This window comes from Sceloporus occidentalis, unplaced genomic scaffold (assembly GCF_023333645.1).
Source record: "Sceloporus occidentalis isolate IW3139 unplaced genomic scaffold, rSceOcc1.0.p SCAF_12, whole genome shotgun sequence".
In the NCBI taxonomy this organism is placed as follows: Eukaryota; Metazoa; Chordata; class Lepidosauria; order Squamata; family Phrynosomatidae; genus Sceloporus; species Sceloporus occidentalis.
This window is the reverse complement of record NW_028316992.1, coordinates 14,820,141-14,833,955: the sequence shown is the minus strand read 5'-3', so window position 1 is coordinate 14,833,955 and position 13,815 is coordinate 14,820,141. Positions and strand designations below refer to the sequence as shown.

General features: G+C 44.6%; 1 protein-coding gene across 1 annotated transcript; it reads left to right on the top strand.

The window, feature by feature from the left end:
- Nucleotides 1-4,203: 4,203 nt before the first annotated feature.
- FZD5 (frizzled class receptor 5) lies at nt 4,204-13,466 on the top strand. The gene is given in 4 exon segments (XM_089478020.1): nt 4,204-5,236; nt 5,238-5,317; nt 5,320-6,541; nt 12,527-13,466. Coding segments are annotated over 3 exon segments (1,731 nt in total). The 5' UTR covers nt 4,204-4,766; the 3' UTR covers nt 6,501-6,541; nt 12,527-13,466.
- The last annotated feature ends 349 nt before the right edge of the window (nt 13,467-13,815 follow it).

The window sequence follows — 13,815 nt, the reverse complement described above, 5'->3', positions numbered from 1 at the left end:
TGTGTGCCATAGGTTCGCCATCACTGACTTAGAGATTCCTAGAGAGACCACTCCGCTAGGCATTTGTAGCTCCTCCAACGCAGTTTCTATGGTCAATGTCTGGCAGATCTTGCACTGAAAGACCTAGAGATTCCTAGAGAGGTGTTCTCTCAGGTAAAAACATAGTGTTTTTGTTATTCATAGCTTTTCCACATTCACAAGGGTCCTGTGCCCCTAACCCCAGAAAATGTGGAGGAACAAGTGTATTTGAAAGGTATTGTTTTCCAGTAAAACCAATAGGATGAAAGAATTACTTTTAGGACAAGAAAAGATGTTTTTAGGACAGGTAGAGATGTTGCTTCATTTCTTCTTAATTCATTCTATACAATAAATGGGCAGCAGATTCAGACAAAAGGAAGTTGTGCAGTACACAATTAACTCATGGAATTTGCTGCTACAAGATGTGGCGATTTTGAAAGAGGCCAAGGCAAATTCACTGGGAGGATGAGTCTGTCAATGGCTAGAATAAGTAAGGCACTCTGTCTTGGCCGGAAAAATGAGACGTACAAATGTAGGATAGGTGATGCCTGACGTGAAAGCAGTATATGTGAAAAGGATCTAGCTGTCTTAGAAAACTAAGCATGAGTCAACACTGTAAAACAGCAAGCCACAAAGGCAATGCAATTCTGGGCTGCATTAGCAAGATTATAGTGTCCAGATCAAGGGAAGCAGCAGTGCCATTCTATTCTGCATTGGTAAGACCTTATCCAGACTACCATGTCCAGTTCTGGGCACCATATTTCAAGAAGGATATTGAACAGTTGGAACATGTACAGAGAAGAGCTGACCAAGGTGGTCTGGAAGCCAAGCCTTATGAGGAATGCCAGAGGGAGCTTGGTGTGATCAGCTTGAAAAAGAGTGACCTGATAGCGATCTTTAAATATGTGAAGTGATGTCATGTAGAAAATGGAGCAATCGTGTCTTCTGCTGCTCCAGAGGCTAGAACACAAACCAGTGGGTTCAAATTACAAAAGAGAGAAAGAGAGAGAGAGAGAGATCTTACCTTAACATTATGAAGAACTTATTGACTGTAAGAGCTGTTTGACAGCGCATTAGAGTCTCTGGAGGTTTTTGTAGGTTGATGGGCATCTTTCAGGAGTGCTTGAGTTGTATATTCTTCCATGGCAGGAGGTTGGGCTAGCTGGCCTTTGTGGTCCTTTCCAACTTTCTGGTGTTCGTTGTGAAACCTTCCTGCTATGCATTCTCTGTTCTGCCATCAGTGGTCCCCAAACTATGCCCTTTGAGAGATTTTGGACTTCAGCTCCCAGAAGCCTCAGCCATGTTGGCCAATAGCCTGGGATTCTGGGAGCTGTAGTCCAAAAGTCCCTTAAAGCGCACAGTTTGGGGGCCACTGCCCTACATTTTCCTTGAATGTCATACATTTAGCCGTGCCTCGTCCTCCTTTGCGGTTAGGATATCTGGTCACCCTGCCCTTTGCCAGCATGGAAAAATATCTGTGGCAACACCACAAAATCTCATGGACGCTGTTGCGCTCATGTCTTGACGATGGGCTTCCCAGAGGCGACTGGGTGGCCATTTTGCGAATGGGGCTTTGGACTACATAGTTCTTCAGTCTGCTCCAGTGAGGCTCTACTTGTGTTCTTGAGCGGAGTTGGGGAAAGTCTTCATGTGACAACTAACCACTATAGTGACTGCTGAGAAAGATGGACCCTTGTTTTATATCCTTTGTGCCTCTGCTGCGTAAAGTGCCTTCACCGAAGTAGCCACCGGTGCTGTACATTCGAACTGTGTGTGTGTGTATTGTGAGGAAAACACCTTTTGTTGTTTGAACAGCCCAGTCCTGCCCATGTTTACTCAGAAATAAGTCACACTGGTTTCATTTGGACTTGCCTCCGAAAGGAATAGGGGCAGTAAACACATGTTCCTGCAATTAGGATATAGATCTGCCTCCCATGGTAATGTCGTAACAATGAGTGCATCCACACCACACATTTATAAGCAGTTTGATACCATTTTAACTGCCACAGCTACATACTACTGGGCCTTGGGATTTGTAGTTTGGTGAAGTACTTCTGATATTAGAGGACTCTAGTCCCTTCGTCTGCACTACAAACAGCAGAGGTCTCCAAGAGAGAGAGAAGTTCCTGCAGGATGGAGTTAGTTATGGCAGGTAAAATGGCATCGAATTGCAGTCACAGTTACATGCCAGGAGAGAGAAGAACAAGCAAACTTCCTGCAACTGTTCTTGTTATTTTTGGAGGAATAAGGTGCACAGAGATCTAGCGTGGAGTAGTGGTTTGAGCATCAAAATATGACTCTGAGGAACAGGGTTCGAATCCTGGCTGAGCCATGCAAACCCACTGGGTGACCTTGGGCAAGTCACACTCTCTCGGCCTCAGAGGATGGCAGTGGCAAACCCCTTCTGAACAAATCTTGCCAAGAAAACCCCCATGAAAGGTTCACCTTAGGGTCTCCATAAATTGGAAATGACTTGAAGGCACGCAACAAGGGTGCACAGATAATTGTTGGGAGAGGAAGGAGAACAGTTTCCTAGCCTTGGAGTAAATAGTATTATAAAGTGGATTCGGTCACAATGATCACTTGCATCGGATGAAGCGGGCCCAATAAAATCTGTTAGCTAGACTTTTTGTTTTTGCTGAAACAGGAGTGCATGGCTAAATTTCCCCTTCTGCTCTGTTGAAATGCAAAACATGGGCCTCGTTTTGCTATATTGTGTGTTACTCCGAAAAGTGGGATGGGTGCTGAAGACAAATCTAAATTATATATATATATATATATATATATATATATATATATATATATATAATAAAAATATTATAAAATATTATTTTATATTATATTATCAATATTAATTTAGATTATAAAATATTATATTATGTTTAATATTATAAAATATTATATTATAAAATATTATTGTATTTTATATTATAAAAATAGATTAGATTATAAAACATATTTTATATTATAAAAATTATATTATAAAATATTATTTTATTTTATATGATATTAAATAAGATTAGATTATAAAATATTATATTTTATATTATAAAATATATATTATGAATATTATTGCATATTATAAAATTAGATTAGATTATAAAATATTATATTATGTTTAATATTATAAAATATTAGATAAGAGTATAAAATATTATTGCATTTTATATTATAAAATATTAAATTAGAATACATTATAAAATATATTTTATATTATAAAATATTAGATTAGATTGTAAAATATTATATTTTATATTATAAAATATTACATCTTATTAGATTATAAAATTTTATATTATATTATATTATTTTACTATCAGCATGACACTCTCAGTGTGAGTAACATTAGTGCAAAAAAAGAAGAAGCAGCACTGCTAAGGGTTATGTATGGAGGGAGTCAATGGAGGGGGAACGCCTCTGCTCCAAGGCACACAAGAAGAGCAGCGAGAGCAACAGAAGAAGAAGACCTGGCGGGAAAAGTGAAGAGCTGCTGCCTGAATGGAAGGAGGAGGGAGGGAGTGAGGGAGGGAGGGGGCGGGGCCTCTTGGGGGGCGTGGTCTAGAGGCGCAGGTGGCTCAGTCCTGGGTCGCTCTCTCCATTCGCCAGGGGCAGAGCGCGCGGAGGCAGCAGCAGCAACAGCGGAGGAGCCTTTGCCAGCCCCCGCGGCGCCCACGCGGTCGCCCTTCACGCTGAGAGAGAGACAGAGTGAGTGAGTGAGAGTGAGTGAGGCTGCCCAGGAGGAAGAGGAGGAGGCGCCCCGGCCGCCAGGGGGCTCCCTCTCCACAGGGGCCAGGGAAGTTTCCCCTTCAGCAGAGAGAGAGTGAGAGAGAGGGAAGGAAGGAAAGGGGGAAAGAAAGAGGAGGGAAGGGAGGAAAGTAGAAAAGAAAATAGGAAGGGAGGGAGGGAGGGAAGAAGACGGGAGGGAAGGAAGAAAGAAAAAGAAGGGAAGCAAATAGGAAGGGAGGAAAGAAGGAGGGAGGAAGGAAAGAAAGAAAGAAGTAAGAAAAGAAAAGGAGGAAAAGAAAAGGAGGGAGGAAAGGAAGGAAAGAAAAGAAAAGGAGGGAAGGAAGGAAGCAAGGAAAAGAAGAAATAAATAATAATAATAAATAAATAAATTTTATTAGGAAGAAAATAAAAGAAGAAGGGAGGAAGGAGGGAAGGAAAGAAGGAAGGGGAAAGGAGGGAGGGAGGGAGGGAGGGGAAAAGAAGGGAGGGAAGAAAGAAGGAAGAAAAGGAGGAAAGAAAGAAGAGGGAGAGAGAGGGCACTTCCCTGGAGGTGGGGTGGGAGCTGTTGTGGGGCTCATAGGGGACCCCAGCCCACTCCTCTCCTCCTGTTGCTGCTTCTCCTCCTGGGTCCCTTTCGAAGCCGGCGCCTGCCTCAGGGTGGACTAGGACCCCTTGGGCTTCTGCAGGAGATGGACCACGGTCCCTGCCACTTCTGGAGCACCTGGTTATGGAGCTGCCCTCCCTGTGGGTCCTCCCTGTGGGTCCCTTCCCCGCGCAAGGCACACATGGCAGTCCTTTGGAGAAGGAGCAGCTGTGCCCCTACTTGGAGGACCTGGGGCTCCTAAGTGGAAGGAAGGAGGCAGGGAAGAGAGGAGCCCTTTTGGGAGGAGGGTCTCCTACCATGCCATCCTTGGCCCCACTTCTCGCCTTTCTGGAAACCAGCCTCCATTCGCATTAGGAGAGAGGTGAAACTATAAATCCCAGCCCCTTCCCTCCTGCAGCCCTTGCTCTCTCCCGTGGCCATGGCCGGCCTCAGCCCCATCTTCAGAGACCAGGCTTTGCTGAGCCTTCTTCTGGTGCTGCTGCTGGAAGCCCCGGCCCCTGCGCCCGCCGCCTCCAAAGCCGTCGTGTGCCAGGAGATCACGGTGCCCATGTGCAAAGGCATCGGATACAACCTGACCTACATGCCCAACCAGTTCAACCATGACACCCAGGACGAGGCCGGGCTGGAGGTGCACCAGTTCTGGCCCCTGGTGGAGATCCAGTGCTCGCCGGACCTCAAGTTCTTCCTCTGCAGCATGTACACCCCCATCTGCCTGCTGGACTACGCCAAGCCCCTGCCCCCCTGCCGCTCCGTCTGCGAGAGGGCCAAGGCCGGGTGCTCCCCACTCATGCGCCAGTACGGCTTTGCCTGGCCTGAGAGGATGAACTGTGACAAGCTACCCGTCCTGGGCGACGCCGAGATGCTGTGCATGGATTACAACCGGACAGAGGCCACCACCACCTTGCCCCTCTTTTTCACCAAACCCACTCGCTCTGCCAAAGGGACCCACAAGAACCTCATCCCCTTCGGTGGTGGCGGCAGCACTTGCAAGCGGGTGTGCGAATGCAAGGAGCCCTTGGTCTTCATCTCCAAAGAGACCCACCCGCTCTACAACAAGATTGAGACAGGCCATGTCCGCAACTGCGCCATCCCTTGCTTCCAGCCCTACTTCACCCAGCACGAAAAGACCTTTGCCACCTTTTGGATAGGCCTCTGGTCTGTCCTCTGTTTCGTGGCCACTTTTGCCACGGTGGCCACCTTCCTGATCGACATGGAGCGGTTCCGGTACCCGGAGCGCCCCATCATCTTCTTGTCTGCTTGCTACCTTTTTGTCTCCATTGGCTACATCATCCGGCTTGTGGTGGGCCATGCCAGTGTTGCCTGCAACAAGGACTACAACCACATCCACTATGAGACCACAGGACCGGCCCTCTGCACTGTGGTCTTCCTCCTCATCTACTTCTTCGGCATGGCCAGCTCCATCTGGTGGGTGATCTTGTCTCTCACCTGGTTCCTGGCGGCTGGGATGAAATGGGGCAACGAGGCCATTGCCAGCTACTCCCAGTATTTCCACATGGCCGCCTGGCTCATTCCCAGTGTCAAGTCCATAGCTGTGCTGGCCCTGAGCTCAGTGGATGGGGACCCTGTGGCTGGCATTTGCTATGTTGGCAATCAAAACTTAGACAAACTCCGAGGTTTTGTTTTGGCTCCTTTGGTGGTCTACCTTTTCACTGGGACCATGTTTCTGCTGGCAGGGATAGTGTCCCTCTTCAGGATCCGGAGCGTCATTAAACAAGGAGGCACCAAAACGGACAAGCTGGAGAAGCTGATGATCCGCATCGGGATCTTCACCGTCCTGTACACCGTCCCGGCGACGATCGTGGTGGGGTGCTATATCTATGAGCAGCACTATCGGGAGGCTTGGGAGATGGCCCAGAACTGCTCCTGCCCCGGGGACAAAGACAGGCTGAAGCCTGACTACGCAGTCTTCATGTTGAAGTACTTCATGTGTCTGGTGGTGGGGATCACCTCAGGGGTCTGGATTTGGTCTGGCAAGACTCTTGAGTCGTGGAAGCGTTTCACGGGGAGATGTTGCCGGAGTGGGAAGCCTGTGAGCACCATGTACAGCGAAGCCAATGCGGCTTTGACTGGGAGGACTGGGCTGCCCAGTTCTGCTTCCTACCACAAACAAGTCCCACTCTCCCATGTATGAAAAGCACCTTGCTGGGTCTCATACACACAAGATGGGAGCAGGTAAGCGTGGCACTGTCACAGCTCCCAACTGGAAAAGGTTTGGGAGCGACCGTGGAGCTTCCAGTCTCCTTGTGGTGAAACTCTTTAGCTTCATCCTGAATTCTGAAAAGGAAGAAGAGTGTCTATGCGTATGGTGGTGGGGAGATGCCACAGTGCCCCTGTTTCAGAGATGGAAGGTTTGCTAATAACACGCCACAATATGGTCTATGATGTGCCTCCTTTTTTGGAAAGTGAGGAGTTCTTAAGGCCAGATTGTGTGTTGCAAGCAAGATGCCTCTGACATAGTGCTTTGGGATTGTGGCCTTTAAAAAAAGAAAAGGGAATGCGTAGGAGGCTGAGGTTGTGAATGAAAGAATTGGGGGGGGGGGGTGCCAGGGAGGAAGAGAAGGAGAGAAAAGAAGTGAGCTGCCTGAATCTTTCCCCTCCCTGCTACTTACCCACTACTTTCCTCAACTTGTTGGGAGAAGAGGTGAGACTGGGCAGTTTTGAGATATAGCAGGAAGGGGAAGGATCCAAGCGCCGGAGTTACTTCTGTACTATAGAAGTAATTCCTATTGCTCCTGCTGGGTGGGAGATTCTGGAAGTTGTATCCTAAAGATAAACTCTCAAGTTGTGGTGACAGATTGAGCATCCCCTCCCTTCTGTTTGGCTGCTCTCCTATTTCAGAAAGCTTTGACAGTGTCTGCTCACAAGTAAATCAGTGGGGTTTGCTTCCAGGTAAGTGTGTTTAGGATTGCAGCTTAATATTCCACATATGCTTTGTTTGATCCTGAGGATGTTAATTTATTATTAGTTGGAGAAATCCTTGTTCACTGGGAAAAAGTCAGGCTTAACTGTATATTATCACGCACTCTTGTCTGTTTCAATTCCACACTTGTTGCAATATTTCTTTGAAGGAGTAGGCAAAGGGACCTTGTGGCACCTTTGAGACTGACTGACAAAGAAAAGCTGGTAGCACGAGTTTTTGTAGACTTGAGCCCACTTTTTTACATAGGGAGAGATCTCCTTTTCCAGTATGGTGGGTTGTGGAGTTTAGATTGAGCAGAACCCAATTTCATATTTCATTTTTGGAGGAAATAGCTTTACCATCAGTTTTTACCCATGCCTTTGCCAAACCAAATGCCACCAAGACATGGGTGAGAACAGTCCTTTCTCTCCTGACCTTCCAAGAGGCAGTGAGTTCGAAGAAAAGTAAGAAGGGCAGCATTTCAATTTTAGTGGTGCTGTTTGCATAGGACACAACATTCTCATATGCGCCTTTCCCCTTTTGGTAATGGAAACATGTATCGCTTTAGTGTTCTTGTATGCCAGGGACTGCTTTGAAGACGCTCAGCACAATAATTTTCCACACTACTGCCCTCTTTCTGGTGTGTGGTCCTGTCTCTGTCTTACCATTGCTACGGCTAGAGAGGGTTGAAGTGCGAGATGATGGCCAGTGACAATAAAAGCTGCAATCCTAAGACTCCCTTCCCTGGAAGCAGAGCATGGAAAATGTACTACTGTGGACTATATCTCCCAGAATCTTCCAGCAAAGCTGCCTTGGGGAGTCTGAGATTTGAAGTCTGAGTTGTAATATTTTTGATTGTCCACATGAAAAAAAGCTTTATGGGACTATTTACTTGTGAATAGGGTTGCACTGTTGTTGTTGTTTTCCCTGCAAAGCAAAGGTTTTCTTCATCTCAGTGCCAGTTCCCTTTTGACAGAAGGAACCCAAAGAGCAACAAGGACGTGAGGCAAGATGCTTTATGCTTTGGCATGCTAGCATTCTGCCTTGCCGAGCGCACCTAGTTGTTCTCTTCTACTTGATTGCGTTACTTTCCCAACTAGGCATTCATTGGTTCACAGCCTTGACACTGGGCAAGTTTTAATTTTCAAATGCCACGTTTCTTTCTGGCTGCCTTGCTCTCTTTTTGCCTATTTACCCTCCTGTCTGCTGTCTGTGGGAACAATATTTCTCGGTTGTCAGGGTTTAATGTTTCACTACTGTTTTTAACGGGAAGAAAACCAAGTGTTTGTTGTTGTTTTTCAATGCCTTCCCCACCCTGCCCCAAGTTCAGTCCTCTGTGACTGAATTGGTTGTGTCAAACCAGTCTAAGCAAGACAATCAGTCTGTTGCTCTCTCTTTGCAGAAGGGAGACAGGACAATCCTGCGTTTTGAAGCACTGGCTGCAGACACCTTGGAAAAGAAGTTGCTCAATTTTAAACCAAAGTTTGGAATGATAACATTTTTGGACAACAGCTCCAACCCCACAATCATCCTGACATGGCCAGGCTGGCTACAGTTTCTGGAGACATTGTCCAGAAAAATGACCATTCCAAGCTCTCTCTCAAACCTTTTTCATTTATACCCCAGGCTCCCCCACAGGAGTCCAGGGGAGCTTTCTTTCAAAACTGACATGAACTTGCCTGAGATATAGCAAGAAGGGCTGTCCTTTTCTCATTGTGAAATGTTTGCACTTTAGTTGGAGAAAGGCAGTTGGGCAGTGGGTTGAACCTGCTTTGCAGAGGATGGGAAGCTTTTTTCCCCCAACGGCACAAGCATGAGGGGTTCCTCTCAGTTGGAAATACAAGATCAAGGTTGGGGAGGGAGCCCAACTTTCATGTATGCGTACATGGTGAATCCAATCTGCTCACCTACTCACCTAGGACTTTGAGATCATCATGACCCAGGAAAAAGCTGGCTTGTGTTCCTAAGGACATGTGTACTCCCAAACCTGACTGTTTGCCATCATGTCTGTTTATGACAGCTTTAAGGCAGCAGCTTAAGACTATCCAGTCTCTTTCCAGGCAATGCTTTTCAATGAATTAGTTTCATACCCCCCTTATTTCATGGAAGAATGAATTATCTTTAACTCACACCCCCAATCTCTGCCATCAAACTCAATGTGACTTAGGTCCAAAATACACTACAGAAATAATCCAGTTTGAGACCACTTTAACTGCCCTGGCTCAGTGCTAGGGAATCCTGGGAATTGTAGTTTATTTTTGGCATCAGAGTGCTCTGACGGAGAAGGCTAAATGTGTCACAAAACTAGTTCCCAGAATTACCTAGAACTGAGCCAGGGCTGTTAAAGCGGTCTCAAACTGGATTATTTCTGCCGTGTATTTTGGACCATTGAATCCAATCTATATGTGCTTAACCGGGAATAAATCACATTGAATTCAGTGGGTGGGCATGCATAAGTGTATACTGCCAATAATGCTTACTCTTGGTTCGTTTTCATCCAGAACTGAGGAAGAAATAAATAAGCTACCATCTTTCTCTATAGTTGCTGATGTATTTCCTTACATTAGATAGCCTTTTTTAAAAAATGATTTTGTCTCTCTAGCCACTTGCAGTTACCCTGTCCTTAAAACCTTTCAAATTCAAGATTGGGCAGCTGTGGTTTGTCAGATGTTTTTGACCTACACCTCCCATCAGCCTTGCCCTGTAGGGTCAATGAGGAGGAATTGTAGGAGTTTTGGTCCCAAAACAGCCAAGGACCACAGTTGCTCACCTGTTTTAACTAGACCTTCTTTCCAGTATTGCTGCTGCACTCCACCAGTAGCTTTTTGGTTAGGTACATCTGGACCTCCCTTGTTCCTGGAAGCTGCCAGTAACCTCTTCCCCAGCGATTCTTACTGTGGAGAGTAAGAAGCATGCATTTGGGCACTCACATTCACTGGATGGCATGAGGGATGGAGAGAGTCACCAGCAGAGTTCATTTTGGGTGCTACTGAGATGGAGGCAATCGAGGCGATGCAAGAATCCAGTCTTTGTCTGATGCTGGGATTCTATATCTGCTACTTGCTACTGGGGTTAGCCAAAGGGAAAGCACAGCATCTAGTTCCTGGACCGGATGGCTGTGGCACTGGTGTCAAATGTTAAACTCACACACAGAGCGTAGTAGGAGGCTCAAGGAAAGCTAATGGGGCCAGGGCGAGAACTCTTTTTCACCTAAAGACCACAGGAGACAAAGGATAGTAAGGTGGCAGAATTCTGGAAGCCTAGGTCAAATCTTCTGCAGGTTTACAGTTTTATTATTAAAATTGTGATTATACCCAAGTCACTGTTTAAAGTTTTCTGTGGAATAGCTGCAGCTAGCACATCCAACTACAAACAGGAATGTTATCATAGCTTTTTGTGGGTTTGTCGGGCTGTATGGGCATGTTCTAGAAGAGTTTATTCCTGACGTTTCACCAGCATCTATGGCTGGCCTCTTCAGAGAAGTGGCATATTCAGAGATGCTTCAGAGCATCTTCAACATTCTCTGAAGATGCCAGCTACAGATGCCGGTGAAACATCAGGAATAAACTCTTTTAGAACATGCCAATATAGCCCGAAAAACCCACAAAAAACTATGGATGTCGGCCATAAAAGCCACCGACTTCACATAGGAATGTTAAACTTTGGAACAATTTCCCATAGAGCAGCTATGTTTGTTTTTGCTTCACTGCAGCCTAAAAGCCTTCCAGAAACTTTCAAATGTGTTGTGGCATAAAGCCATTTATGGGTGGCTTCATATCATGAGATGCATGTAGTGTAAGCCTTAGTTGCAGATCAGTATTATACTACAACTGACAAGGTGGTCCATAAGTGGCTTATGTCACGTTTAAGGTGTGAGGAGACTCTTCACTGTTTATTTTCTTTATACACTGATGTAGAAAATTGGGAGTATATTACCTCTGAGTTCTGGACAGGGAGGGCAATCGCTGATCTTGCACATGTTGCAACTTCCGGCAGCCAAAGCCTAGGCAGCACTGAAAGATGATGGGAGTTGTAGTCTGACACCACTAAGAGATCTAAGGTATCTGCCACTTAAAAAAAGTTGTTTCTTTTTCAAGACAACAAATTAAAACAACTCAGATACAACTGAGTGATAGTCTCTGCTGAGATTTTTTTTTCTCCACAAAGAAATCATGAGCTATGACATAGCAATGAGACTTTTTCTAGTGCACCTGGCAGGACTGGTTTACCTTGACATGTGACATAAAATAAGACAGTATTAAATTTTCTCCAGTTCCCAAATATAAGGCTTGTTTAAATCCTGAAATCAGTGGACTTGCATACACCGACTCATGTTATTTCCCCAATTTTATGTATCAAAAATTACTCTGATCAACCATTTCAACCCCTGCCCAACATTACTAGGATTGGTTTCCTATTAACAAAGTATAGCAGAAAAGATTATCATCTTCAAACTAGTAATTCAAACTATTAGCTAAATTTGGTACACAGGACTCCAGGGGAGCAATTTGTGAGGCAAGTATAATTTGTCACCTTTCAACCTGAGTCCACTTTTCTAGCCAAAGCAATAACTAGACTAGAAAGTACGTTATTTAAATAAACAATCTGCTCCCTTGCTGTTGCACCAATCTTTGAGAAATCCCATCTTTATACCTTTATGTAAGATCTGTCCATGGTTGTGTCTTGTCCTCCTGGGGCACAATGGTCACTCAGGACGTCTAAGCATCGCACCTTCTAACACTCTCAAGACAGAGAACATATCACAGTGGCAGACTTTGGCCTGTTACAGACTGCCAAAATAAAGCTACTTCGGGTCTATTTGGTGGTATGCTGTTTAAATGATGCATACATCCTAAGAATCTGGAAGCTGCACCAAAGCTGCACTCCAGTGCTTAGGAATGGAGTGTGGCTTTGGCGCGACCTCCGGACTTTTAGGACCCATGCATCATTTAAATAGCATACCTCCAAAGAGACCCGAAGCAGCTTTATTTTGGCCGTCTGTAACAGGCCAAATATACCTTTGTTACCTTTCCAAGCCCCCTTGCTACAGCACCATCCTAGATCACCATTGGTGCAAGAGCTCATGAGAGTTGGATATATGCCCTCGTACTTTCCCCACCAAATCACACAACTTATTTTTTTTCCCCACGGCAAGATGTATCAAATGGCAACTGTATTATGTATGATAGAAGTACTCAGATGAGAGCTTTGAAAATCCTCATCTCACTTAATGCTTACTTTCATTTTTAAATGTTCAGCTACATGCTGTGCCACCAGAATGGAGGTATGGAGAAAATAAATGTTCAACTCAACACAACTTCCAAAGAAGGGAGAAAAGGCAGCTCCTGCTTAAGGTATAGAATAGCCTGCCTTAGGGCGGCAGGTTTGGACTAGATCAGTCTTGTACAACTTGTGAAACTCTCACCCGAGACACTGTGTATTGTGACCTAATAAATACTTGACAATCTCCTCTGTCATGCCACATGGACAGCAAGAAGTGGCTGTATCTAAGCCCTGTTAGGCTGCTGTGGATCACTGGAGGACAAAGTTAGATGAAACACTGATTCTTGTCATTTCCGATTCCAGCTGTAAATGTTTTCTTGAAGTTACTCAACTTTGATATACAGTCAGTAGTTTCATACAATTAGAGCAATATCTTAATGAATCATGGACATGAAAAGTAATGTTGTCAATTTTTTAGCAACATGATTGTTCACTGAAAAGGTGATACTGGATTATACAATTCTTAAGTTAGCAAGCAAAATAGAAATTCAGTCATTGAAATTGTATTCCAAAGCCAGAAAACTGCAAAGAATGTACTCTCTTAACATTTTTCAAAGTGAAATTGCACCATGTAGCTATAGCGTGTAAATAGATGTATTAAAAGAATTATGTTTGTATATAACTGAATCTCTACTGAACTTTTGATACGGGTTGGAGCAGGTTGTAAATTCTCACACTGCCAATGAGAAGTTTCAGATACAAATAACAGAATGGAAACCTCGGGCATTAAATCGCTGTAATTGATGTTAGATTCATGCTTAGGTTGTGCTGCTCTTTCAGCTGTGCCTTGTGGAGATGAAGCTTCTACATACTATTTGCAATATGATTAATAATACCATGCCAAAACAGGGTTAAAAAAGAAAACATAGTTGATTCTGTAAAACGCTTTAAGAGGAAATAAACCAACTTCAAACAGTCACCTTAATAAATGCCTAAACATGATTTTTGTATCTATGGTTAAGGGATAGTTCTCTGTTACAAAAGGGCCAGCTGGTTTGAGTCTTCAAAAATCTATCCTTTACAGGACATGGTCCTATGGCACTCCAAATGCAGGGCTGTTTAAAATACAGGTCATAACTTCCATGATTATTCCATGTACCAGAACCACAGCTTCTGTATGAAATTACACATGGACAAAGTAAGGGAACCACAAGCCACACCAACGCAATTGTAAATGGTTTAAAAAAAAAGATCTTCACTGTATTCCTTCTTGGGTCAAGACTTTTGAGAACATCACAAGCCTGTAAGTATAGCTGTACATGTT